Source organism: Tachysurus vachellii, chromosome 14 (genome assembly GCF_030014155.1).
Source record: "Tachysurus vachellii isolate PV-2020 chromosome 14, HZAU_Pvac_v1, whole genome shotgun sequence".
Classification (NCBI taxonomy): Eukaryota; Metazoa; Chordata; class Actinopteri; order Siluriformes; family Bagridae; genus Tachysurus; species Tachysurus vachellii.
This window is the reverse complement of record NC_083473.1, coordinates 6,437,541-6,463,714: the sequence shown is the minus strand read 5'-3', so window position 1 is coordinate 6,463,714 and position 26,174 is coordinate 6,437,541. Positions and strand designations below refer to the sequence as shown.

The following is a 26,174-nucleotide window of genomic DNA, read 5'->3' as shown; positions in this document are numbered from 1 at the left end:
ACCTATTGCCCCATTAAATGTGGCCGGGTCAAATTGACCCGGGAGGATTTGAGGAGGAAAGTACTTATTTTACGAACACATAGTTCAACGAAAATAGACAAAATTAATTTTACTTGCAAAGTTCATAATTTGGAACAATCCTGGTAAATTTTAGGCAAATATGAACCCCAAGTTATGACACAGTAAACTTTCCAGATGAGTCAAATAGACCCCAGGTCTGCACAAGGGTTATATAAATATCATATGTACTATGGCAATGACAAACCTTAGCACACAATTTTTTATGAATAAAACAGACTATTTTGTATAGATACGGCAGGCCTTTCTGAAAGTTTCCATGTCACACACAGAGGTTTGGCCTGCCTTGGATCTGAGCTACTCTGAGTGAACAAATGCAAATGTGCCAGGCCTCAGAGGTAATGGGGGTGTTTGCACAACAAAAGCAGGAGAACAATGGAGCTGTAGGGGTCCTAGGAGGTGTGAGGTCCAGGGATTTTACGCAAATTTGCGCAGCCTTAGTAATTCTAGTGTTGATCGTCTGCTTTCTGATTGTAGGCATATATGGTTGTGACCGTCCTCTTTATTCTTGCGCAGAGGCAATATCGTAGCTTATGAGGTCAATCCGAGGCTCGATCATTGCTGGTTGAAAACTTTACCCAATACCCCGCCTGGATGACTTGAAAAATAGTCAGCCGTGGCAATTTTTGATGGTCTCTTATGAGACCTTTAAATGTATGTTGAAAAGAAAAGAAACGATTGTGTTGTGTTTTTTAGCCTAACTGTAACCGATGTCTCGTTTTGTATTATATTTGTGAATGTTTTTGCCTCGACTTTTTTTGTGTTGTTTTTGGTTTCTGTAGACAACGTTTTAACAATAGCTAAATTGTTTTAACAACGTTTTAACAATAGCTAAATTTAACTTTTTTTGTGTGACTTGTACTTTTATTCTTGTATAATTCTATAACCTTCCTCTATGTTAACCGGTCGGTACTCTCAAAACACTCTCAAAATAATTATTTATTTTCGGATTTTGTTTCTTATCTTTTAGATACTATGTTATGCTTCCTTGTCCATAAAAAGATTGACACCATACTTTCTTTTGACAGCATACTTTCCGTTTTCAGTGCCAAAAAATGGTCATATAAACCTCAAGAGAATTACATAAATAAATGACATTTTGTTATGTTACCTGACTATTAATGAGACTATTAATTTTTATATATATTTTTTATTTTAATATTATTACCCTTTGGGGTCAATATTGACCCATATATTTTTAGTTAACAAAAGCCTTTTTTTTAAAAAAAAAAAAAAAAAGACCATTAATCCAAATACAAAATGAAAAGCCGTAAACAAGTAATAATACAAAATGTAGATTTGCATGGTCAAACACACAACAACCAGTCAAGCAAATCATTCATTCATTCATCTTCTACCGCTTATCCGAACTACCTCGGGTCACGGGGAGCCTGTGCCTATCTCAGGCGTCATCGGGCATCAAGGCAGGATACACCCTGGACGGAGTGCCAACCCATCGCACACACACTCTCATTCACTCACCCAGAGATGCCAATCAACCTACCATGCATGTCTTTGGACCGGGGGAGGAAACCAGAGTACCCGGAGGAAACCCCCAAGGCACGGGGAGAACATGCAAACTCCACACACACAAGGCGGAGGCGGGAATCGAACCCCGACCCTGGAGGTGTGAGGCGAACGTGCTAACCACTAAGCCACCGTGCCTCCCAGTCAAGCAAATCAAACTAATAGAAATCTATTACTTCTAATTCCAAAAAAACTCTTTGTGTGCAAGAATGGATGCATGAGTATGTGTGTGTGTTTACATGCATGTGTGGAAAAAAAGTGACACTTTTAGTGTGTTCTTTGCAGAGCCATATTTGCAGTAGAAGCACAATATATTTGTCTTTTTGTCGTTATTGCTAGGGCAGACCTGACGCCGCTTTCTTTTAGAATCAGGTGACCTCAGTGGGTTGTGGCTATGCTGGTTGATGTTGAGACAGGGTTGGCTGAGGAGGATGCAGGCACTGATGCTCTTTGTGTTGCTGATGGTGTGGATGGGGTGCTGCAGCTGTCTGACCAAGGCTGTGGTGGCCTCAGGGCACTCGTTCCCTTTGCTCAATGTGCGCCTTGACAAGGAACTTCCTAGCTCCTCAAGAAACATTCTTAGCTTGTTTTTTTTTTGGTTGAGTTCCACCCTAGGTGAATGAGGGTCTACAACACAAATGCATTGTATGGAGTGTTGAGAGCCAGTGGCATGCACAAGATGTTATCAGACACTGGCATGTACTGGATGGAGTTGCAGGACTCTACATACCTGATACCGGTTTCCTGGTACTGATTTTCCTAATACTGGTTCTCAGCAAATAAATAATAATAAATATAAAGGTACACCACAACCAATTATTAACTTATCTAGGAGAAATAGGGAAAGAAAAGAGAAATGTAAGGTGAATAAACAAAGAAAGATTGAGGTAAAAATTCAAAAAGTTGAAGAATTGGTTGAAGAGTTGAAAGATTTGAATATGAGTGTTTAGAAGAAGACACCGAAGGATCAGACGCTGTACCTACACTCTAAAAAATGATGTGTTGGATTTACTTAAAATATGTATGCACCATTTTTGCATCACACTTTTTAAGTAAACCCAACCCAAAAAAATTACTTAAAATTAACAAGAAAACTGTTGTTATATGTACTTAAAATTTTGGGTACACTCAACATTGTTTACTTAAAAATATAAGTAACATGGTAGAATTTGCTAAGTAACTGCAAGTTAAGTTAACTTAAAATTTAAGCTCATTTATGTTAAAAAAAGATAATTAATTGAGTTGAACCAATGTAAAATTTTAAGTTATTTTAGATCATCAGCTATTGGTCTGCATACTGCACTGCTGCTTGAATGGGTTAAACGCAGAGCACAAATTCCTAGTATGGGTCACCATGTCACTTCACTAAAATAAATTACACATGCAAATCACACAAAATAAAGCATTTCACTTTATTTTTTGAAACAGGCTGCAATACAATGGTGAAGCCTAAAACCACACATCATGAATGTACAACAAATGTGTCAAATTAACAAATTTTGAACAAAAAAACAAACAGGACACTTCCTTGATGCTGCCCCCTTTGCAACACTTTCTTGCTCTGAGCTAGAAAGAGAAAAAAGTTTTATATTTAGTATGAATAGGCAAGACATTGCAGAGTCTTACTAGCATAGACCTTTTCAGTAAAAGATTGTATATACTAATGACGCATCACCTTTTTTTGGCAAAATACTCATATACTGGTAATTTATCAATACTGTTATTTAAAGATATTAATAGATCACGTTTTTGCATAATGTGCTATGCTGAGACCAGCGGATGTCGGAAGCGTGTCACGCCCTTCTGCTCCGCATTTACGCATGCGTAGAAGTTTCTCATTATTATAAGAAAAGTTAAGTTTCAAGCCAAGGTGGTAATTGAACAAAGAACTGCAAAGCGTTACACTGAGCAGGGCGGGAACAGATTCGTCAGAATTCGCCCTTATCTTAATGCAAACATGCCAACGCGATGCATGGTCATATACCTCTGAAATAAACAAATTAACCACTAGAACATTCATTCGATGGAGGCACACTGCTTTTAGGCGGACAATCGCGTGCACACTCGTTCCTCCTTTCATACAATAACTTACTTGTACAAACTGGACTTTCATAAGTATTCAAGTAACACGTTTCTAATTGTTGAAGCTAAATTCGTAGCAATTCAGAAATTCAATTTAAAAAAGTTTCTTTCTTGACCACAAACGCAAACACAAACACAAATAAACGAATGTACGTTAAAACGACAAATCTTACCTCTTTTCAGCGTCTTCGTCTCTTTGCGTTTCAGAAAATATCTTCATCTAACACTACAAACAAGTGTTTATTAATTTCAAAACCTCAAAATCGAATATTTTGCTTAGTTTATTGAAAGTTAAGCTTACCTCTTTCCACCGTCTTCACATGTGCGTCACAAAATGGCTCCAGTTTTTTCCAGATTTGCATATCACGTGGCTCACAGTCAAACTTAAAATATTGTTATAATTACTTAGTTTCGATGCAATTTTAATACTAGTTGACGTGGCTTATGTTTTTTGATTATATTTATGCATACATTTAGGTTCACCTTGTAACTTATATATTTATGTTACAGACACTATATATGCTAAGTAGAGGTTGGAAAGTTAAAATTACTTTGTTATTTGTGTTTAGTTTATTTATTTTTAAAAGTAATGGTTGTTCAGCCAACGAATCGTTTTTTAGAGTGTAGACAACTGGAAGAAGATTCCAAAGAAAAGAAGCAATGCATTATGTGTTATGATGTTTTATTTTCAGAATGTTCAAGAAAATTCTGAAATGCTTTTCTTTTTATTATAATCATGTATTCGCATGTAATAGAGTTGGTTAGATTAATATTGTTTATTTTACTGTAAACTTTCTTGTAGTGAATGCTTATGAATTACCACCAGGGAGCATCTGCACATAAAGTGTTTCAAGGCCTGCTGTTGAAATGAAGATTTCTGTTTATCCGTGGGGAGTAACCTGTACGTGTAGTGTTTTATAGCTTGCTGTCGAATTCCACGGCGAGAGAAAGCTTCAGTCATATATAATCATAGCCTGATAAGTTGCAGGAAGTATGACCATATATAGACATTAGCAGCGCACACAGAAATCGACGGCGAGATATGTTTGGGAAACCGAGAAGTGTTTATGAAATAATATGGTAGCCTCTAGAAGGCACGCAGCCAACCAAACCTGACAGCCAGATTCACCTGGCCATCGTAAAAAAGTATAAAAGCCCGCCTTGAATCACATTGTGTGTGCATTCTATTGTAGACAGCCTTAGGGCATGTTATACTTTAGGTGCATCATGGAACAAACGCAAGTTTACACTTGGAGAGTGTTTCTTGGTTTGTTATAATATTTGCAAGTACGTCAGTATAATTACATCAGGAGACACATCTAGCATGTTATAAAACACAACCATTGTCTATCTCCTGGTTGTCCACTCATCCTTTTGTTTTTATTATAGTCCAGGATTAATATGGGCTTTGTGTCACTTCCTGATGACACAGCTGCATCTTTGTGAATTGTGGACATGTGTACCACACACCATTTTTTTTTTTGTGACAATATGAAACAACAGTGGAGGTGTCTGTAAAAGTGAATTTTGAAGAAAGAGGAGCCCCGTGCTTCACCTGCAAAATTCCAGCAGGCAGCTCAAGTTTATTTATTTTTTTATTTTTCCCACCATTGTAAGTTTCCTTCTGAGAAGTTCGTGTCCAAGGTCATAGTTAGTAAAACAATTCACACATGATATTGTGGCCCCACAGTCCAGTAGTTATATCGAGGACTACACATTTTCCTTGTTTTTTCACAGGGATGCCACTCATATGTTTGCCTGTGTAAATCTGTAGATCCCATGCATAGCTGGTTTTTGCATCACAAGCTGTTCAGATTTTTAAGCCATATTTGCAGTATTTTTGTACATATTTGTACATATCGTTATGCTGTTCTGTGTCCTCTGCCTTATTTTCAGCAAAGATATGATCCAGAGCTTGGCTTGTAAATTTTCTTTTCATTTTCACATGCTGCAACTCTAACTCTAAATTGAATTGGTTTTATTTTGTTTTTTTACCTTGTTTGTTCAGGGAAGGTGACAAACAGGCAAAGCGAGAAGCCCCTAACTAAAGGTCATAGGGTTGGGAGAGGAGCTGAGTGTCAGTTGGCTGTTGGCTAAGTGTTAGTGAGCTGACAGTGTGTTTCAGATTTGGCACTAATTCATTCATTCATTCATTCATTTTCTACCGCTTATCCGAACTACCCCGGGTCACGGGGAGCCTGTGCCTATCTCAGGCGTCATCGGGCATCAAGGCAGGATACACCCTGGACGGAGTGCCAACCCATCGCAGGGCACATGCACACACACTCTCATTTACTCACGCAATCACACACTACGGACAATTTTCCAGAGATGCCAATCAACCTACCATGCACGTCTTTGGACCGGGGGAGGAAACCGGAGTACCCGGAGGAAACCCCAGAGGCACGGGGAGAACATGCAAACTCCACACACACAAGGCGGAGGCAGGAATCGAACCCCCAACCCTGGAGGTGTGCGGCGAACGTGCTAACCACTAAGCCACCGTGCCCCCCTTGGCACTAATTATTGTATTATAATCTTATATTATAACTTCGTCGAAACTGACCCTAACAACACAAAGGTCACATTTTTCACCAGAGCATTTTATAATTTAGTAAAATTGATTTTTTTTGTTTTATTTTGTTTAAATAGATGTTCCTGACAAAGTCAAAAAGACTTGATGCAATAATCAAATTTATGTGGTATACTTTTATGCATTTATAAACCAGAGGAAGTTTGATCATTTTTGTTTTTCATTTTTATGAGTCTTTTGCTTCGACTTTTTTGTCTTGTTTATGGTTCCTGTACCAAATTCTTTATAACTGCTAAATTGTTTAAAATCGCTTTTTCATTAAACGTTGTCTGATAAATATAATTCTACGTTGTGATTAAGCAGGTTTTCTAGATTGTTTAAGAATAGATGGCTACTGGCTCTACATGAATTCAAATGGATCTACTGTACCTGTCTTATTGGACCACGCCCCTTTTCAAAAATATATTTAGGCTGTGATAAATGTGAATGAGGACTGAAATTAGTATGAATTTCACAGTTTGGTTGAAAACCTCATCTAGTGATTGGGAAATAATATAGACATCTAGCTTTATTGTGCCACCTAGTGAACAATAAAAAGTATTTACTCCAGTAACTGTTAATTGGGTGTACACTTAGGCGCAGTGCATATAACTGCATCAGTGTAGCTCTGTTTGGTCAAGATATTAATTGCACAATACCTGTTGGATTTGGCACCAAGATATTCACACTGTCTCTGCAGGCTTGCATTCTTCCCATAGTAGATAATAGATGCACATTCACCTCTCTGTCCATCTTATGTACATTTACAGCATTTAGCAGACACCCTTATCCAGAGCGACTTACATTTTATCTCATTTTTTTTTTTATACAACTGAGCAATTGAGGGTTAAGGGCCTTGCTCAGGGGCCCAGCAGTGGCAGCTTAGTGGACGTAGGAATCGAACTCACAACCTTCCGATTGGTAGCCCAACATCTTAACCACTAGGCTACCACATATATAAAAGACAATGTGATCAAATCAGACTACCTTTTTTCATTGCTCCATGGTCTATTTCTGATGATCAGATGTCAAATGAAAATGCTTTCGGTGATAGACAGAGGCCTGCAAGGAAATTCTGCAGCTACACAGCCACATATACAACAAGCTGCAATGCACAGAGTTCTAACACCTTTCTATCATAGCCAACATTCATTTATTTGTTGTCAATTTGCTACAGTAGATTTTATGTGGGAATCGGACCACACGAGATAGCCTTTACAACCCATATGTTTTATTTAGTCTTGCCTTTAAAAAGCATTTTAACCTATAACACCTATGGTATACAAATGGTTAAAATGTTATAATTTAATTTTTTACATACCCAAATGCTTCTTTTTGTACAGAAAATAATTTAGACACACAATTCAGTGCAATCCGCACAACTTAATGAGCATACAAATGATACGACAACATGGTGCCATTTAATTAATTTGTGCATTTCTGGACCTTGCCAAGCTACTTTTAATGTTCTCAAAGGTTATTCGGTCAATGTTAAATCAGATATGCATAGCATTCAATAATTGTGCATTTTGAGTTCAAATGCACTTTTAAAAATTAAAAGAACACTAATCTCCAAAATAATTAGCATCTTAAAATATAGGTTTGTCTCCTTATCCATTTGTTAACATGGAAACAGTCAGGATTAAAAAAAAACTGCAGTCAGTAAACCTTGGAGACATTTTAACCACCTGGTTAAAAGTTGTGTTCAGTTTTATTTACATTCATTATGTTTAGAGCAGACACCGTTATCCAGAGTAACATGCAATTTCTTTTTGAACAAGGGTTAAGGGCCTTGCTTAGGTCCCAAGCAGTGGCAGTTTGGTGGACCTGGGATTCAACCTCATGACCTTCTGATCAGCAGCCCAACACCTTAACCACTGAGCTAAGGCTACCACAGCCTCAGGTTTATTCAATAAGGACCATTTTATTTCATTCCAGTCAAGCAGGAGCCACATCTGATTCAAACTGTTACTAACTGTAGATTATTAGGTGTAGCGTCTGTTTGATTAGAATGAAAATCGGTGCTTTCTGGATAAAACTGGACACCCCTGGTGGACAACTTGGCTCAGATTGTAAACTTGCCCTCTCTAAAATGGCGGCGATGATGACTTGTTTAATCTACTTCCGGTCCATGTCTAGTCTGAGCGGTGGCTTTAAAAGTAAACAGTAAACAGACTCCGCCCCCTTTGTGCGTTTTGTTTATTACGTTTGGTTTCTTTCGTTCCCGCGCTGCTTTGCTTAAGCTTGATCTACGTAATGGGGTCTTCGCTTGACAAACCGTCTGATTCCCAGCCAGTTTGCCCGTTGTGTCACTGCGAGTGTTGGGATCTGATCACACTGGAGTGCGGGCACGGATTTTGTAGGAAATGCGTTAAGGAGCTGTGGAGTGGCGCGTCCACGGGCCCTTTCTACTGCCTTGAATGCGACCATGAAATCAGGAAGCTACCAGACTTTGGAGAGACAGACAGAGCATCAACATCTGCAGGCACGCGCACAAGTACTGACATAATCTGTCAAATTATTCTTGTAGATTTTTATTTTTAATGCAACAGTTTCCATGCACAAACAAACAACGCGTCATGTTGATGACAGAAGCGCATGGTTACCGAAACCTGGCACTGTTCCCACTTCCCACTACTTTAGTATCATTGTATCACAGCTTAGGATAAGTTCATAGTTACCTCCTAAATTCGCTACGTTTATTAATCCTGCATTGTTTCTTAATGTACTATTTTGAAACATCTGACTGTGACGTGGATTTCCTGTTACTACAAACACCACTTGGTTATTATGTGCCATACCGGATGCAGCGTTGAGAAATCATTACAGTTTGAATTGATATTCGTCACAAACACCTTCACAGAAATATGGATATAATTAGATAATAGTAGAGGTAGATTTCCTGCTATGGCAAGCGACAATGGCAAGGGAAAAGTCCCTGAGAAGACACGAGGAAGCAACTCCATCATTAGTTATGAAAGACTTATTACTTATTATTTTAACACCTGTGGCAACTTTAAAGCATAAAAACACATTTCTGGAAATAAACTTTTTTTCAGCTTTGTACACTTTGCAAATTGTAGGTACAGAAATACTATCCTCAGCACATCATTCTCACTACAGCAGCATTCATGACCTGTTAATGTGTGTGTCCGTGGTGCTGGTGTGTGTGTGTTTAATAGGCACAGCTATTTTTTGAATTTTTGAGACACAACCACCATGTTAGATACAGTAAGATGATAATGCTTATCTTTTTTTTTTCCACATGCACAAGTTGTGTTAATTGTCCTGAAAGTGTGTGTGTGTTTCTACTCAGAGTGATTTATGGACAATGTTTAGGTACGCAGTTGAATTTCTGAAGGAAATATTGCTGGCACATTACTCACAGGATTGTAGGTCATTTCCTACAGTTTTTGGCTGAACTGTTTTTAACTATAGGATTATAGTGAATGCAGAATTTATAAATTAATTAAAAATGTAAAATAAACTGATGCATCTGGTAGGAGTGTTGATGGCCAAAAGGAAAAGTAGAAAATCCATAGATGTTCCTAATAAATTGACACGTGTGTGTGTGTGTGTGTGTGTGTATATACTTCCTTTAGTTCACACTGTATTGGATAAATGATTTCTGCTTCCAGTTTGGTTGTAAAAATACTTTCTTTGCTTGTATTCTCTCCAATTTTTATAGGCCGGGGTCTTGGAAAGCGGCTCACTGACCACTACTCACCCAAAAATCTTCTAGGGAAAAGGAAGTTTAGCACATCCTCCTTCAGGCAAAACAGCGGAGGATACAGACTAGGGACAGGTTCATCTGAGAAACATACAGTGATCATCACTGACTCTAATGAGACACCAGCAAAAAAGAAAGCAACCACAGAAACCTCTTCAAGGGAAAGACAAATAACATCTCCTGTGCAGGGCACTTCAACTAAAACTACACCTCAAGTATCCGTAGCTTCTAATAGCAAATCATGTCCAGAGGATGGTCAAAGTGACAGGAAGTTCAGCAAGGCATCTTGTAGTGGAATACAAGAGCCGCCACCAACAACAGCCAACGCAGTGTCCAAGGAGTCCCCACAAAAATACGGACGCTCATCCAACAGCAATGAGGAACAAACAGGATGTCAAAATAAGAAGGCTCCAGAATCTTCCAGCACCTCGAATGAATCCAGTGAAAGGCCTTTAACTGACTGCTCCATAATCTGCCACTACTGCTCCGGTAGAGAGCAGAGGTCGGCTGTGAAGACCTGCCTGGTGTGTGGTGCCTCCATGTGCTCAGAGCACCTTCGTGTTCACCTGGAGTCACCCGTGTTCCGGAACCATCCACTTGTGCCTGCTGTGGACGACGTGTCACACTGGAGATGCCAAGAGCACCAGGAGATGAACCGCATCTACTGTCGTCCTTGTGGGGTGTGTGTGTGCACTGTTTGCACTGTAATTGGCTCGCACAAGGATCATGCCTGCATCAGCATCAAAGAGGCTGAGAAAGAGCTCAGAGTAAGTACGACACAGACTGAGAATCTAGAAATGTTCAGTTCATTAAACCCTGAAACAATGTACACATTTATCAAGATATTTTTGAAACAATTATTTTTATTCTCCATTTTCATAATTATGTCCATCCAATTTTAAAACTACATGTTAAGTGGTGATGAGCTGTAAAATGTAATGTCTTGTGCCATTGGACTAACTTTAACAGTGTGTGTATGGTGTGAAATGCACACTTCACCCACAGCAGTCTGGAAATTTTTATTCAAAATCTCTGGTCGAAATGTTTTGTATGGATTCAGAAGCAGCGATGTGAACATCGTATTCTAGAAGCTCTGCACTATAATAAAACTGCTATTAAATAAGTAATTTACACACCACAGTGTAACTGTTCTTACACATTTGTAGGACATGTGCAGATTTATTCTGTGATGTCAGTGTATGTTTTTTTTCTATTCCATTTGGAAACAGAGAAAAATCATTTTGTCTGAAAATATTTTGTCCATGTGGACAGGGGGTTTAAAATACCGAAATATCTGTATACGTGTGGACAGGTGCCTAAATTGAGGCCTGTTATTTAGGCTAATTTCCAGAACATGAAAATGATTATTCATTTATATATATATATATATATATATATATATATAATGTATAAAATATATATATATATATATATTTTTTTTACTATTTTCATTGCATCTTCTTTTGATAATTTTTTTGCTTTAGAAAATCATTTAGACAGCACCTAAAGTATTTTCAAGGTTTTGTGTGTCACTTGGTGTTTGCCGATTTTTCAGGCCACTCTAAAAAGTGAAATGAAAAAGATACAGACAAAAGAAGCAGCCATCTTAAACCAAGTACAGAAGCTCACAGAGAAGAAATGCAGTGTTCAGGTATGTGCTACTGTATTTATCTGTCAGGATTCTTATTGTCCAAAAAATGTTTGACTCTACTGCCTTTGAATGTCTTCAAACTTATTTTCACTGTGTGACTGAAATAAAAACTTTGACAGTTTGACAATACTAATTTTATGAATTGATGCTGGATGTTGGATAATTAGGTGTTCCTAATAAAGTGGAGTGTGTATTTTCTCTACATGTATTGTGTGTATATGTGCATCCACCTAGAACCTCCTTTGTATTTATTTATTTATTTATTTAAAACAACAGAAGTCACTAGTGGGTGTTTGCGCTGCAGTAGCACAGCAGTATCAGGCCATGCGTGAAGCTCTGATAATCGAGGAACAGCAGGCTCTGCACTGTGTGTCCCAGGAAGAGGACAGAGTGCTGAAGAGCATCCAGGCTCAACTTGACATGCTCAGTCCAGCCCTTGCATCTATTCAGCACACTTTCCATCCACTGTCTAATTTAGCAGACGCACAAGGAGCTACAAGGGTTCAGGACCAAGCCTTCATCATGGTACGACTACCTACACAGGCTACAAGGAAATAAACCTTTATGTATGAAGGAGCGAATATCGTTAGTGACATTACAGAAATGTAGTCAGATTGTAAAAATAATAACTTTTTAATTTTTAATTTTCAGGAATACAAAAAAATAACTGAGTCGTAAGTACATGCTTTTATTTTTACTGAAATTAAATAGACTTTTATAGCTTTATAGACAAATTAACCAGTCTAATAGCGTCAGTTTTGACAATTTGACTGCTTTGATGTTAGGAAACGGAAGACCAATGATGGAAAGACGTTTTTAATAAACATCTAATGTCAGTAATATAATTGATATGTAACTACGTATTTCACCAAAGATTCAGTAAAATAAATATACGCAGAACATTAGGATTAAGTCAGTAAAACCACCTCTTAATCTCCATCGCTTACTCCTCTAGTCTGAATGGCTTGAGTGACCCTGTGGAGCATCTGGAGTCAGTTGAGGAAGTGAACCAGGGCAGACTGGACTGCCTGCAGGACTGGACAGAGAGGAGACTGGACATTGTAGTCATTTCCATGCCTCACAGAGACCCGTTTAGGCTGCTGTGTGAGTGTTTCAGTAGAAAAAAATGTTTCTACAGCATCCATGTTTACATGAGCTTACTATCGTGCATTATTGATTAATTTGGGTATAAGTAGGCTAATGTTGTGGTATATGTTTGCCTGTTGGTGTGTGCAGTTGTGCATGATTTGTGTGTGTGTTTGAGTTTGCATGTCTTTTTTTTTTCACGTGTTTGTTCTGGTGTTGTGTGTGTTTGTTGTAGTTTTGTGTATACATGTGTGTCTTTGCATTTGTGGGTGGGTGTCTTTCAGTTTTAGTTCAGTTTGTGTTTTTGTTTGCATGTGTTTGGTTTTTATTGTGTGCTTGTGTTTGTTTTTTATTGTGCGTTTGTGTTTGCCTTTTATTGTGTGCTTGTGTTTGTTTGCATGTGTTTGTTTTTATTGGTGTGCTTGTGTTTGTTCTCTGATTTTTAATAGGGATCATTTTAACGTTTAATGACATTAAATCTTTTAAATCCATCATGCAGATGGTTTCAGTCCAACTCTGGACCGTAACACGGCTCACCCAAAGCTGCTGCTGTCTGCTGAGGACAGGTGTGTGGAGTACAGTGAGGCTCAGCAGGACTACCCTGACTTAGAGACTCGCTTCAACATCTTTCCTCAGGTGCTGGGTACAAATGCACTAACCCAGGGTCGCCACTATTGGGAGGTGGAGGTATCTGCAGATGAGGGCCGTTGGAAGGTGGGTGTTTCTGATGAGCACATAGGCAGGAAGGGGCAAAAGGATGCCTCCCGTCTTGGCTTCTACCCAAACTCCTGGTGCCTGGTTTATGAGAAAGGCAAGGTGGAAGCACTGCATGATAAAGCAACCTCGCCTGTATGTGCCACTGGACTGCAGAAGGTCGGGGTACTTTTAGATTTTGAAGAAGGTAGCTTGTCGTTTTTCAGTGTGGGTGAAGCTGGTGCTCTTACTTTACTCTACAGCTTCCAGCACGAGTTCTCTGAGCCGCTCTTCCCTGCTCTGGCTGTGTCCAAAACAAACCTCACTATCTGTAACCTGTATGCTCGATCCGCTACAGACTGAAATATTGACTGTGTCAATAGGTGAAATTTTAATATGATAAAACAAGCATTTTATCTAAACATTAAAAATGATCCACTAAAAATTTATGAGCAATAACTGGGTTTTCCAATCCATAAAACTGTCATTTTTACAATTTACATTTTTTTAAGATCAGTGAATGTTGTAAAAATTTGAATCAACTATAAAACTGGAGAAAGTAAATAAAAATTAAAGATGTTTTTTTTCCTGCATTTCTATTAAACTCTTTGTTAGCTCAGCGATTTTTGTATTTTACTATAAAATATTTCATGTTCTCTATATAAATTTACATTTCCTATGTTTTTCATCTGGATTGTTTTGTAAAATGTGTGTACTCCGTAGGATCGCACTTTCAGACAGGTGGATAAGAGCTTTATTAGGGATACTTATGCTGTTCGTATATATGTGGAAAATTTTTGTACTTAACTGTTTTTTTTTAATATTTCCTTATCAATACCACTACCACTAAATATTAACTTTGCTACTTATATAGATTTTCATACTCATATCATACTAAATATTGCCTTATAAATGTTCTAAACATTTTGACAATAGAAATGCCATTCTATTCATTATTTTAAATGCTATTAAAAAATATACACCACTTTAACACCATAAACAGATAGATTTTACATGTTTCCAGCTGTGTAACCACAGCTGTCTAGCATAATTCTGAGGTGATAAATCTAACCCTACCCATTTACATAAAAAAGATAGCTTTCTCAATTTAGAAAGTTAAGCACATTAATCCAAAGCATTTATGATGCAAACCATTACATTGGTGGTGGTAGCTCTAGCAGTTAAGGCTCTGGGTTGTTTTTCAGGGTTCAAGCCCCAGCACTGCCAAGCTGCCAATGTTTAGCTCTTGAGCAAGGCCCTTAACCCTCTGCTCCAGGTGTGCTGTATCAAAGAAAAGAATTTCACTTTGCTGTAATGTATATGTGACAAAATAAAGGCTTCTATTTCTATGTGGCAATAAAACACTCAGCCTCCTTCACATGAGATGTATTCATCACACAGACTTATAGGTCAATGAACAGTGTAAGAGGTCAATTTGCACATGCCTCCATAGGCTGTTGTACAAGAGAATATTCACAGTGTTATTTAAACTATTTGCTGTAGCTTTCTCTTTTTAAACAGGAGTCTATATCTGAAGATGAAAAAGTCACGATTTAGCAGAATTAACTAACTATAATCTTTTGCAGTACCACTGAATGGGAGAGGCTGGGTTTAGTCTCCAGTTGGGTTGTGATTTGGCACATGTGAAAGCCATATTCAGGATCATATTCTTTTTGGTCAGTGTCATGGTAGTTTACATTTATATGTTTATGTTTTGGTTACTTGATCCATCTAAATTAGCTGTAAATGGCATTACAGTAGGCAAGGAGACATGAAATTATTAGTTGTACAAGAAAGATTAAAATTAGAAATCCAAGCAAATCTGTAGTTCAGCTTAAATATATACTGATGTACATTTCTCCTGGTATATTTATTGTATTGTGGTCTGCTGTATATTCTATTTGAACTGTAATTTTGCCGTTATATTAAATGTCACTCAAAATGACAAAAACACTTGTCATTCTGTGCACAGATCTCCTGTATTGTTAAGCTATAAAATATTGACTTGATGGATCCTTAGGAGGCTTGTACTTCACCATCAAGACATAAATGGCTTTTGCCATCACATAACAGAATGACACTCTCCACTTCAAGAGTACTAATTATTTGAACAGTGTCTAAAGACTTTAATTAAAATGGACTTGTCGCCTGTGGTCTTGCATGAGATAAATCTAACTTGTGACTTGGCTCGACTAAGGTTTCCAGTACTAAAGGAACTCACCAAATGAGTTCATTCGTCCATCATTATCTCTCCATCTTGCAGTTATGTAGATCTCATTTAGGTAGGAATGAACTTGGAGGCAGTTGATGTAACACTACTCATTTTTACAGTGCAAATGGAAGTAAGTTATGAATGATGTACTGTAAAGTCTCCTATGAGTAGGATGTGCACCTGGAGCAGCTGCACACTAGCTTGTTGAGTGTGAACACAACCCAACAATTTCACCATCAGGAAGAACAGCTGCAATATATTGATCTTCCACTCATAATTTCCTCATCTACATCCTGTACAAAAGGGTTTTTAGGCCTAGATATTCATGATCACAAGCTGGATCACTGTGACACTGTTTTGCTTCAGTTTGGGAGAGTGTTGTCTGCCAAGAAGCAGCTTCATAGATTAACTTACTGGACTGCAGCAGGAGCAATGAATCATATCCACAATGAAGTGTCTCAGCACTATCCCTAATAAGGCCTGATAAGGAAAATAATAATAATATCATGACTATTGAAAAAACACCTCATTATAAAATAATGATAAATGATAAAGAAGATAAAAAAAAATTATGGATTGTAAGAGTGAGATAAAATGGGATAAAAAATGTAAGTTGCTCTGGATAAGGGTGTCTGCCATATGCCATAAATGTAAATTTACAGATAATTCTGACCTTGATTGTAAGGGTGGCTATGGAATAATATTAAATTGTTGCATATCACATTATGATGACTATTAATAAGTCATTAAATTAATGTGATATACTACTAATTATTATTCCTGAGCTGCAGTGAGTCACCCTTACAATCTAGGTGAGAATAATCTGGAAATGTACATTTATGGCATATGGCAGACGCCCTTATCCGGAACAACTTATGTTTTTTATCTCATTTGGTACAGCTGAGCAATTGAGGGTTAAGGGCCTTGCTCAGGGGCCCATGGGGGGCAGCTTGGTAGACCTGGAATTTGAACTCACAAAGTTCCAATCAGTAATCCAACACCACTAGACTACCACATCCCTCAAGTTTTAATTAGATAGAAGCCTGACTCCACACAAAAAAAACAGGAGCTGGCAGCCAATCAAGGGAGAGCGATTCAGTGTTTTTCTGATTTAACAGCTAAGGATTTCCACAGACCTCTTGACAACTGGTTAGTGAGTAACTGGAGTGTTGGAGTGTTTTTTTTTTTTTTTTTTTTTTTTTTTTTTTTTTTTTGGGGGGGGGGGGGGGGGGGGGGTTAAGAGTGAGACATCACAGACTTGCCTTTTGGTTGTAACTTGTGCAAAAACACAAGCAAAAACACATACACAGAGAACACAGATTGTGTAACAGGTATACACAAAACAATTCATGTCTGATAACAGATGACTAAAAGATATTGGCACAATGCAGCTATACAGTAATTCATACTGTATGTACAGTACAGTAGCATCAGAGCTCTAAAGAACAAGCCAGAGGTGACTCCGGAGAAGAAAACACTCCCTGAGATGATATAAAGAAACCAGATCCAGTTTTTTTATATGGAGTCTATCCTCTTCTGTGTGATACCAGATAGTGAGATAAATCATTCATTGTTCAGATTCAAGTAGCAGTGAGTGTGTTGAATGGTTGTTCAGTATGAACATCATGGTCTGAATGATTACAGAGGATTTTTAGGTTCAAAGTATCCACTGAAGCATGGTTAAGTCTCAGATATAAACTGTTTTTGGTAAGTTAGAGCATCCAATTAGCTCACAATCAACTCATCACATTCCAACTGTCTGAAATGTTAAATTAAAACGTGGCAAATTATCAAAATGGACCCTTATGAACTCCCTGGGCTTTTATGCTCTATAGATGTTTGAGATTTATAAGATTTTTCTTTTTGTTTTGGACAAGTGATTCTTCCCTAATAGACACTTGTTTAAAAGGACAAGATAAATGCACACATGAGGTGATAGTTCAGGCAGAAATGTGATTTAAATCACACTTTTACTGAATTGAAAGACTGGAGATATTGACAGTGAATTATTTATGGGTGTTCTTTATTTTGAGCTTTTAGCATGTAAATTGTGGGGTATAGAGTAGGTACTTAGCACCAAAAATGACCATTCAGTCTGTTTATATAACAAAAGCAGGACATTTGAAACTTTGATTAGACAATTCTGTTCTTTGTCTGTATGATACAGCTGTCTTGTTTTCTACCGTTTATGCCTTTTGTATTAGGCAAATAAATAACTTTGGTCTTTATTTATACTTTATTTAAGAGCAGAATTGGATGATTATTATTTTATGGATTGAAGTGTCACTACAAACCCATAAACTCACCTGTATTAATATGATCATTTTTAAAATCTTATGAGAATCCTTAGTACAAAAAAAAATGATTTGATCATATAAATTATGTAAATAATGTATGTTTGTTATCAGATGTTAAGAAATTTGATAGACACCTACATTTAAGCCTTGTTATCAGGTTATTCATGCACAAAAACATAAGCACATAAAGAACAGTTTCCCAGAAGCAGTAAATGCCAGAGACTTAATTCAACACTGCACTTGCAGAATGCTGACAAGGCATCATTTTTTTTTTTTTTTTTACAAACTCAAGCAAATGTTGGCCAGGATTGCATCCTGATGTTAAAAAAAAGTTTTCCAAACTGGCATCTCATAATTCTTTGGTGGATTTATTATTAGGCTCTTAAATGACTTTAGTGGTACAAATATTTTAAGATATTTATGAAAATTGCAGCTGTAAGATAACGGTAGTACTATCAATTCTTTATATAAAATTTCCTCACTACTACTAAATACTAAAATCAACTATGAAGGTGAGTTATATAAGGCAACTATTGTGTATTTTTGTATGTAATATTTCTGTGGCCACTTATCTAGCTAGATTCTATAAGCAGTCTTAAACGATTCTGCTTATATCGCTAATTCATTTCACTTCAATGTTTCTGACCAGTTTTACTTCAGAGGAAAGATTACATACAATGAATCAATCAGTGTAACTATATATACTGACTTTATTGTTATCATTATTTCAATTATTTCTATAGTTTTTCTTTTACACGATTTTTTAATGTCTAGGTTTTCTAGGTTTATTTGAAATTCCACCATGGAGTATTAATAAAGATATATTTATCTTATCTCACATTTTATGTCATCTATTGAAGAAATATCAAGTATGAGAATGCGAACCATGTTTATTTGATGGACTGATCAAAGTTAACAAAAATTTTGATAAATTAATGCATAGCTGTACTTTTGACATTGAAACACCATCCATCTTGTTCTCTTCCTCATGTCTCTCTAGTATATACGTATACAGTTTGCAGTTCAACAGTCCAACACAAGATGGCAAAAATGATCCGCTTGTACAGGCTCTGACATCATTACATAAAAATGCAACTAGCTCTCCAAATCCAATCACTCCTAGACCCATTTTATTGCAAGCTTCAGCTACAGAGGGCACTTAAGCAAGAGGTGGAAAAGAAGACTGAGGTTTACTCAGCCATTTGTGCCAGATCATCACTGTTTCCTTGAAGAATGAGGAATGTCAGAGACGCGTTCGACATGCAATTAAGTAATGTTTGTATTCCTACACACACGCAAACACACACACAAAAGCTAGTCAAATATAATGTTAAATAATTAAGCATAAAGTAGTCTGAGATGCTTCTATATCATGCTGCAGTACTTGTGTTTCTGTCTCTCACCATCAAGCCCAGCATGCTGTCAACACGGATTCATGAACTGAAAATACCAAGATATTATGTAACATCTGCAATCCTCAATTATTTCATGAGCAGCTCGAAGCGCCTCTGAATACAAATGAGGTTTCTCACAGTGAAAGTAGGTTTCTCAAGGGGAAGCCAACGCCACTTCAACTCACCAAGTCCAGAAAAGCAGCTCATTTTGAGGTGTTTACTGAGAAACTGTGAGTGGTGCATTGATTGACCAGAATGGAATGTGCAGCATAATAGTCTGAACTTCTCCGAGTGCTTGAAAGAACCTCAGAGATTTACTTGGAGTCAGATTCCATGGTTAATCCATGAGGCTTGTTAGTGGAGAAGAGGCTGGATGAAGCTGAGTCAGAAACTGAGCAAGCGGGGCGGCATGCTGGTCAGGTTACATCCTTGACTGGCGTCAGTTCACCATGTTGTTAACACTGCATTAAATGATTTTTTTTTGCGTAATCATGATGTTTTCATGATGTTTTGTCTTCAAGAGTTTGCCCTTGCACACTTGTGCAAAGGTTCAAGTATACCAACAAATAAAATAGTATTCAAATGTTCTGTGTCTCAGGAAGTCTATAAAAAGGCATTTCTTGAGCTCACATTCTCCTGTATATTACATTATTGTTGAGAGCACTGCAACACTAAGCTGCGTGGACTGAAGTTGCAGCTGAGCGCTTACGTGTGGAGGAGGACAAGCTGGGGTAGGAGCTACACAGGTCTTTGAGGCTCCTCCACTCTCTGAGCCACATTTCCCGCTGGTCTGGAGGCAGTTGGTCTATCTGCCTTGCCTTGAGGTGATCACAGGGCACTAGAGTTCCCCTTAGGGCATGCACTGTGAACCTGCAAAAAAAAAAAGGAAAGTCCTGATTAGCAGTGTAAGGCAAGAACACTATCTGTGTCTGTACTGGTTTATTATTCAAATCTTTTGTTTCTGTTTAGACTTTAAACCGAAAAGTAGGCATGGCCAATAGGTCGATATTTTCATTGTAACTTTGAACAATGTTTTAAACTCATGATATCTTAAGTCTGCAACCTAGTGAGCCAGCATTAATGTATCCAATGATACATTAGAGATCATTAGAGATTTAAGCACTTATGTACGTCGCTCTGGATAAGGGCGTCTGCCAAATGCTGTAAATGTAAATGTAAAAGTATATGGCCCTGATCTGGCAAACTTGTAAATGTTAACTTCTAAATGCTTACATTTACCTGAATTAATGTGATCTTTTTTTCCCCATCAGAATGAATGTAAAAATCTTCATTCTCATAACGTTTTGTTATTTTTCATTATAACCTACTCCCTTTTGCTCATCTTATAGTCTCAACTAAAATGCTCTGTGGATCATTCTGGACAAGCTGAATGAATTGGGAATCTCGTATTCATGTCTGTATTTATATTCTTTTAAAACACATAATCTCTTCATTAGGGTTACAAGCCTAGTCCTTTGGTTTGTGGAAAATAGAGGCACAACAGCAAATGGATAACGCCTAGTGAGCAATTTAAAGAGGAATATTGGTTTTTTAAATATATATATATATATATATATATATATATATATATATATATATATATATATATATATATATATATATATATATATAAATGGGCTGAATACCACACTTACAGATTATTCACTATTCATGCTAACAATGTCAGAAAGAAATTACCTTGGCAACAGTGCTACAACTGTGGTTAAAATGCAGACCAGGTAGAAAACAGGGTCTTTCATTTGCTGCTGCATAATCCAGTATGGGTTTGAAGGAGGGTTGCAGCTGATGCAGAGCGCACTGAAAGTCAGAGTCACGATGAAGAACACCAAGAAGCTCCCCACCATGATAACCCAGTGAACCACTGTCTAATGGTAACCAAACAGAAATAAAAAAAATCATGCAAGTGTGCTGTATTTTTCATCACAATCACTCTGCTGACACTCATTTGAGAATGACATACCCAGCTCTTGATCTCAACTGCCAGGTGAAGGAGGATGGTGAACAAAGACAGAGTGTTCATGGGGGTTCCCAAAGAGAAGATTCCAATATCAGAACCTTTGTATGTCTACAAAAAGTGTGAAAGCTCCAGTCAAGAAATATACAGATATTACATGAACAGGATTGTTAAAAAGGAAGCAAAAAATTCGGACTTACCCAGTATGGGACAAAGAAGCAAACAAGACTCTGATAAAAGGCATCTAGGATAGCTATCCAAAAGGTTGTACGACAGTATCCCTAAAAATAAAGTAAAAAAAAAGGTCTTATAGAACAATAAGTTGGATAACGATAAGTTGGTTATAATTGGATAACGATTTTAAATTTGACAAACAGGTAAATTCTGTAAGCGCTAAGGTCAGATCTTTCTTATCATTCAAAGACTTTGAAAGGGTTATACTTGTTTTCATCTCTTCTTGTTTAGACTATTATAATGCCCTTTATATTGGTGTCAGTTAGGTTTCTCTTTCATGCTTGCAGTTGAATGCTGCACAGAATGCTGCACAAGGCTATTGAAAGGAACGTGTAAGCGTGATCATATTTCTCCTATACCAGACTCTTCATTGGCTTTCAGTGTGTTTAAGGATTGATTTTAAGGTTTTAATGTTAACTTATCTTTCTGACCTTATCAAACGTTCCATCAAGGTCCCTTAGGTCTGCAGATAACTTGTTCTTGCTTGTCCCTAGAGCAATAATAAAGTATAGGGGTGATCGAGTATTTGCAGTTACTGACTGCCATTGTCGGTTAGGCTGGCCCCAGCACTGTCTGTTTTTAAATTTAGTTTTAAAACATATTTTTACTTTTAAAAATATTTTATATTTAACTGAGTTTAAATGTGTGTGTGCTGTCTTTTTTCCTTTGTTGTTGGTCAACTTCGGTTGTATAAAACGTGCTTTAGAAATAAAAGAACTTGAAACTTGATATTATGTATAAACGAGTAATTTACTTAAAATTCTAAATAGAAATGAGATTATTATGAAATGAGGAAAAGTTGGCTTAATGTGAATTGACCAATAAGTTGCACTTCACATGTAATTATGTGAGTTATATGTAAAAAATCTTGTGAAGGTCAAGTTCAGCATTTCAAGGAAACTCCAGAAAAAAAGGATCATCAGGTGAATAATCATCATTAAAGATCACATCTGAAATTAAACAAATTTTAGGCTTGAAAACAGTCATAAAAATTATTAAATTTATGAAAAGAATACAAAATTATGAAATTTAATAAGTGTTTTGTAAATAAATGTAGTGAAAAATTGACATTAAATGAATCTTATAAAAAATTGTATAAAAATCACTACTGAAATAAACAAAATTTTCAAAAAAAAATACATTATTCATGTGTAAAACTGGCAAGTGAAAATAAATGAATAATGTTTAAAATAATCATGGGTAAATATCATATATGCAACAAAAAAAACCATAAATAATCTAAATGAATGAATCTTATGTATAAAAAAAACATATAAAACAATCCTTTAAACAAATCAAACATTTAAAAAATAAAAACTGAAAAATTGGTCAAGAGTTCAAAAACTGCATTTGATTTTCATTTTCCTTTACATATGAATCATGGGATTATATACCTTTGAAATTTGTGTGTATTTTCTTAAAGTGAACATGCCCTAACAAGCTGCCCTAACAATTTGGCAGCTCAGTGCTTAGGGTATTGGACTATATTTGATTGGATTATATTTGACAGTGCTACTAATTGAAAGGGTATGAGTTCAAATCCCAGCACCACCAAACTGCCACTGTTGGGCCCTTAATCAGCTGAACTCCTCAGATGTATCAGTTAAAAAAGGAGCAGGTTCTCATATGGTTTGACCAATCACATAACTGTCTTAGCAATAATGCCAAGTATCTTTGCACCTAATACATTCAATGCCTTTTAGTACTGTTTTTAAGAGTCCCCTGTTGACTCCCTTGCAACTTAAGGGTTGTTTGGTTGCTTCTTAACGGTTAAATTGAAGCTTGTTAGATAAGCCATTGAAAGTGTGAGTCAACACCATTGTAGACTTCAGGAGCAAAATTTGCCCAGAAGGTATTATAATCGGATGCAATTTCCCTCTTATGAAGTGAGAAAATAGCAGACAAAGCTGTTTAGAAGGGAGGAGAGGAGTGCCAGAATGCCTCATATTACACAATTATAAGATCTTATAAGAGTTTCTGTTTAATTCTGGCTTCAGCTGAACATGACAGATTTATTACTGTACTCTAGTTAAGAAGCTGATATGATTCGATGTACTTCAGCTACATCGTTACTATACATTTATCCCCTTGTGCTACAAGTGGCAATTTATGTGACGTATGCGATGCACACTAATCCCTCGACTCATGAGGGGAAGTTGATGAAAGTGTGCTAAAAGCAGCAGTAGGATAAAGTATTTATCAACATAGTTCCATTACTCTGACATGTAAATGTCAAATGCTGACAGACTGTCATTATAGCTGTTCATAATTGTAAAGGAAAATACATCATGCAGCCTCAGCACACTGTAACTATGTGTTCATAATCAAATTGTCTATATTTGAGAACTCACCTCAGTATGCTGGCCTTTTTTATAGAGTTCTGGCAGGTGGAGGAGCATGTGAGAAGAAACTTCCCTGTCCATGATGCCAAACATGATGGGTGGAGAGGATGTGAAGAAGAGGTTAAAGAAAATCATGAACCAGTAGTCAATCATGGCTGTGCCAGAGAAGCCGCAGAAGAACTGGTACCAGAACAGGAGGTTGACATAAGCCTGCGGAGATAACGACGGAAGGAATATCTGATTAAATGCCAAGGTATTGAGCATAAGAGGACTACAAACCCCTACTACACTGAAATTCCCACCATTCTACCAGATATTGTTAGATAGAAAGGTGATGTATGTTTTCCATGAATGTTGTGTTCATTCCTGCTCTTTCATGCAATTATCCAATCAGCCAGTCGAGTGGTAACAGTGCAATGCAGAAAATCATGCAGATTCAGGTCAAGAGCTTCAGTTAATCTTCACATTAAACACCAGAATGTGGAAAAAATTGAGCTCTGTGACGTTGACTATGACACGGTTATTAGTGTCAGACAGGCTGGAATAAGTAATTCAGAAATTGCTAATCTCCTGGGATTTTCTAGAGTTTTCACAGATTGGTGCAAATAAATAAACAAGAAACACCTTGTTAATGAGAGAGGTCAGAGAAAAATCGACAAACAGCGCCCAGAAAGGCTATGTTAACTGAAATAGCAAGTTGTACAATTGTGGTGAGCAGAAAAGCATCTCAGAAGAGACAACAAACCAAACGTTGTGACAGCTGGGCTACAAGAGCAGAAATAGTATAAAATAGCAAAAAGTGATGGTAAATGGTCCAGTTGCTGCAATTTAAGGATATTTTCATTACCCAAAATGTATTTCTAAAAATAAAAAATAATTGTTTTGTAAGATAATAAGGTTCCAGAATTCAGAGTTGCTTTCAGGTTGAATTTTCATATTTGAATTCAAGAATATTTGATTTCTTGAATTTATGTGGTGAAATAATTAGACAATTTGGAGACAAGTAACTTTATGAAAAAAATTAATTCACTTCATTTAGTAGGTCATAATAATAATAATAATAATAATAATAATAATAATAATAATAATAATAATAATAATAATAACAACAATAATAATAATAAACAATCTAAAACAAAAAATACAACTGTTCTCTTGTTTTACAATTTCCATCTTAGAATAAAAAAAAGAAAGAATGCATCACACATGGACCATGTCTTGATCTTTATAGATATTTCACAATAAAACAAGAACAAATAATAAATATATTTCATAACTGAGCCCTAGAAATAGAAGACACCTTCACAGTTACAGTGACTTTCACACAAAGCTTGCTGTCTCTGTTATATTTACCACATTCTTGTAGAAGAAATAGATGATCATGTTTGCCAGTCGTGTGTAACAGGAGTGACCATGAACCAGGAGAAGCTTCTTCAGGTGTTTGAAGCGAGATATTGCAAAGTCACTGGCCATAACAGCCTTTTGAATGCACAGCACACACAGACACAAACACACACAGAAACAGCCAGTCAACTGCAGTTAAATCATTCCATATCATTCAATAATGGATTAGTGAATTATATGAGTCATTTTATCCTATTAGCTACATGTCTGAAAATACCCACTGAAGCACCTAGTAGATAGAATATACAAACCTGCATGCCTTCCTGGCCTGATATTCCCACACCGACATCTGCTGCTTGAATCATGTTTACGTCATTGGCACCATCACCTGGAGGAGCAGAACGAATTATGTCTTCGTGTTTAAAAATAACAATGGCATGCCATCAAACCTGCACATACCACAATGTAAAAAAAAGCAGAGACCTAACCTGACCCTGAATCTTATATATAAAGGTCTAGTGTGTTACCTATAGCAAGAGTCATGACCTTGAGCCTGTCACGCAGCAGTGTGACGACGTTGCTCTTCTGCGTTGGTGTGGCTCTGCAGCACAGTACAGAGCGGCTTTGTTGGCATAACTGCAAGAAGTGAGCCTGCAGCTCATCATCCAGGAGCAGGCCCAGAGTTTGACCATCAATCACTAACCCAATTCTAGGCATCTCATCCAAAAACTGCGGTATCTCACTCAGAGCTCCGTTCAGCATGGTCCTACAGACTTCCTGTGAGAGAGGAGAGAGAAAGAAATACAGGCTAGAGCACATCATTCAGTTCAAGGAAGGACAGAGACCTAGAGTTTGTTTTATTATTGTATATGATGTATAGATGTGTACATACTTACAAATAGGGTTAGTGGCAGATTTAGATTAGGACTAATATGGTGAGGGAGACCTGCTGCTTTT

General features: G+C 37.0%; 2 protein-coding genes and 1 non-coding gene across 4 annotated transcripts in view; 2 read left to right on the top strand and 1 right to left on the bottom strand.

Annotated features, from left to right (window-relative positions):
- Window positions 1-582: 582 nt before the first annotated feature.
- LOC132857586 (U4 spliceosomal RNA) lies at window positions 583-723 on the top strand. Its single transcript, XR_009649581.1, has one exon. It is a non-coding gene; the product is annotated as a U4 spliceosomal RNA (small nuclear RNA).
- Window positions 724-8,445: 7,722 nt separating this feature from the next.
- Window positions 8,446-14,797, top strand: si:dkey-29p10.4 (tripartite motif-containing protein 14). Of its 2 annotated transcripts, none has more exons than XM_060887008.1 (7): window positions 8,446-8,744; window positions 9,948-10,756; window positions 11,545-11,640; window positions 11,917-12,165; window positions 12,292-12,314; window positions 12,596-12,744; window positions 13,226-14,797. In XM_060887008.1, exons 1-7 carry the CDS (start codon window positions 8,516-8,518, stop codon window positions 13,780-13,782), a joined length of 2,112 nt encoding a protein of 703 aa, XP_060742991.1. In that variant the 5' UTR covers window positions 8,446-8,515; the 3' UTR covers window positions 13,783-14,797. The 2 variants fall into 2 exon arrangements, with proteins under 2 accessions (XP_060742991.1, XP_060742990.1); XM_060887007.1 differs by having other exon boundaries at window positions 8,446-8,756.
- Window positions 14,798-18,822: 4,025 nt separating this feature from the next.
- Window positions 18,823-26,174, bottom strand: part of atp10b (ATPase phospholipid transporting 10B) — a 37,395-nt gene continuing 30,043 nt past the window's right edge. Inside the window, exons 14-21 of the mRNA XM_060887465.1 lie at window positions 25,745-25,994; window positions 25,529-25,605; window positions 25,227-25,352; window positions 23,883-24,083; window positions 21,498-21,578; window positions 21,304-21,408; window positions 21,021-21,208; window positions 18,823-20,192 (exon numbers count right to left, since the gene is read on the bottom strand). Of these exons, the coding sequence (XP_060743448.1) occupies window positions 19,994-20,192; window positions 21,021-21,208; window positions 21,304-21,408; window positions 21,498-21,578; window positions 23,883-24,083; window positions 25,227-25,352; window positions 25,529-25,605; window positions 25,745-25,994 (1,227 nt within the window). The 3' untranslated portion in view covers window positions 18,823-19,993. The remainder of the gene's footprint in view (window positions 20,193-21,020; window positions 21,209-21,303; window positions 21,409-21,497; window positions 21,579-23,882; window positions 24,084-25,226; window positions 25,353-25,528; window positions 25,606-25,744; window positions 25,995-26,174) is intronic.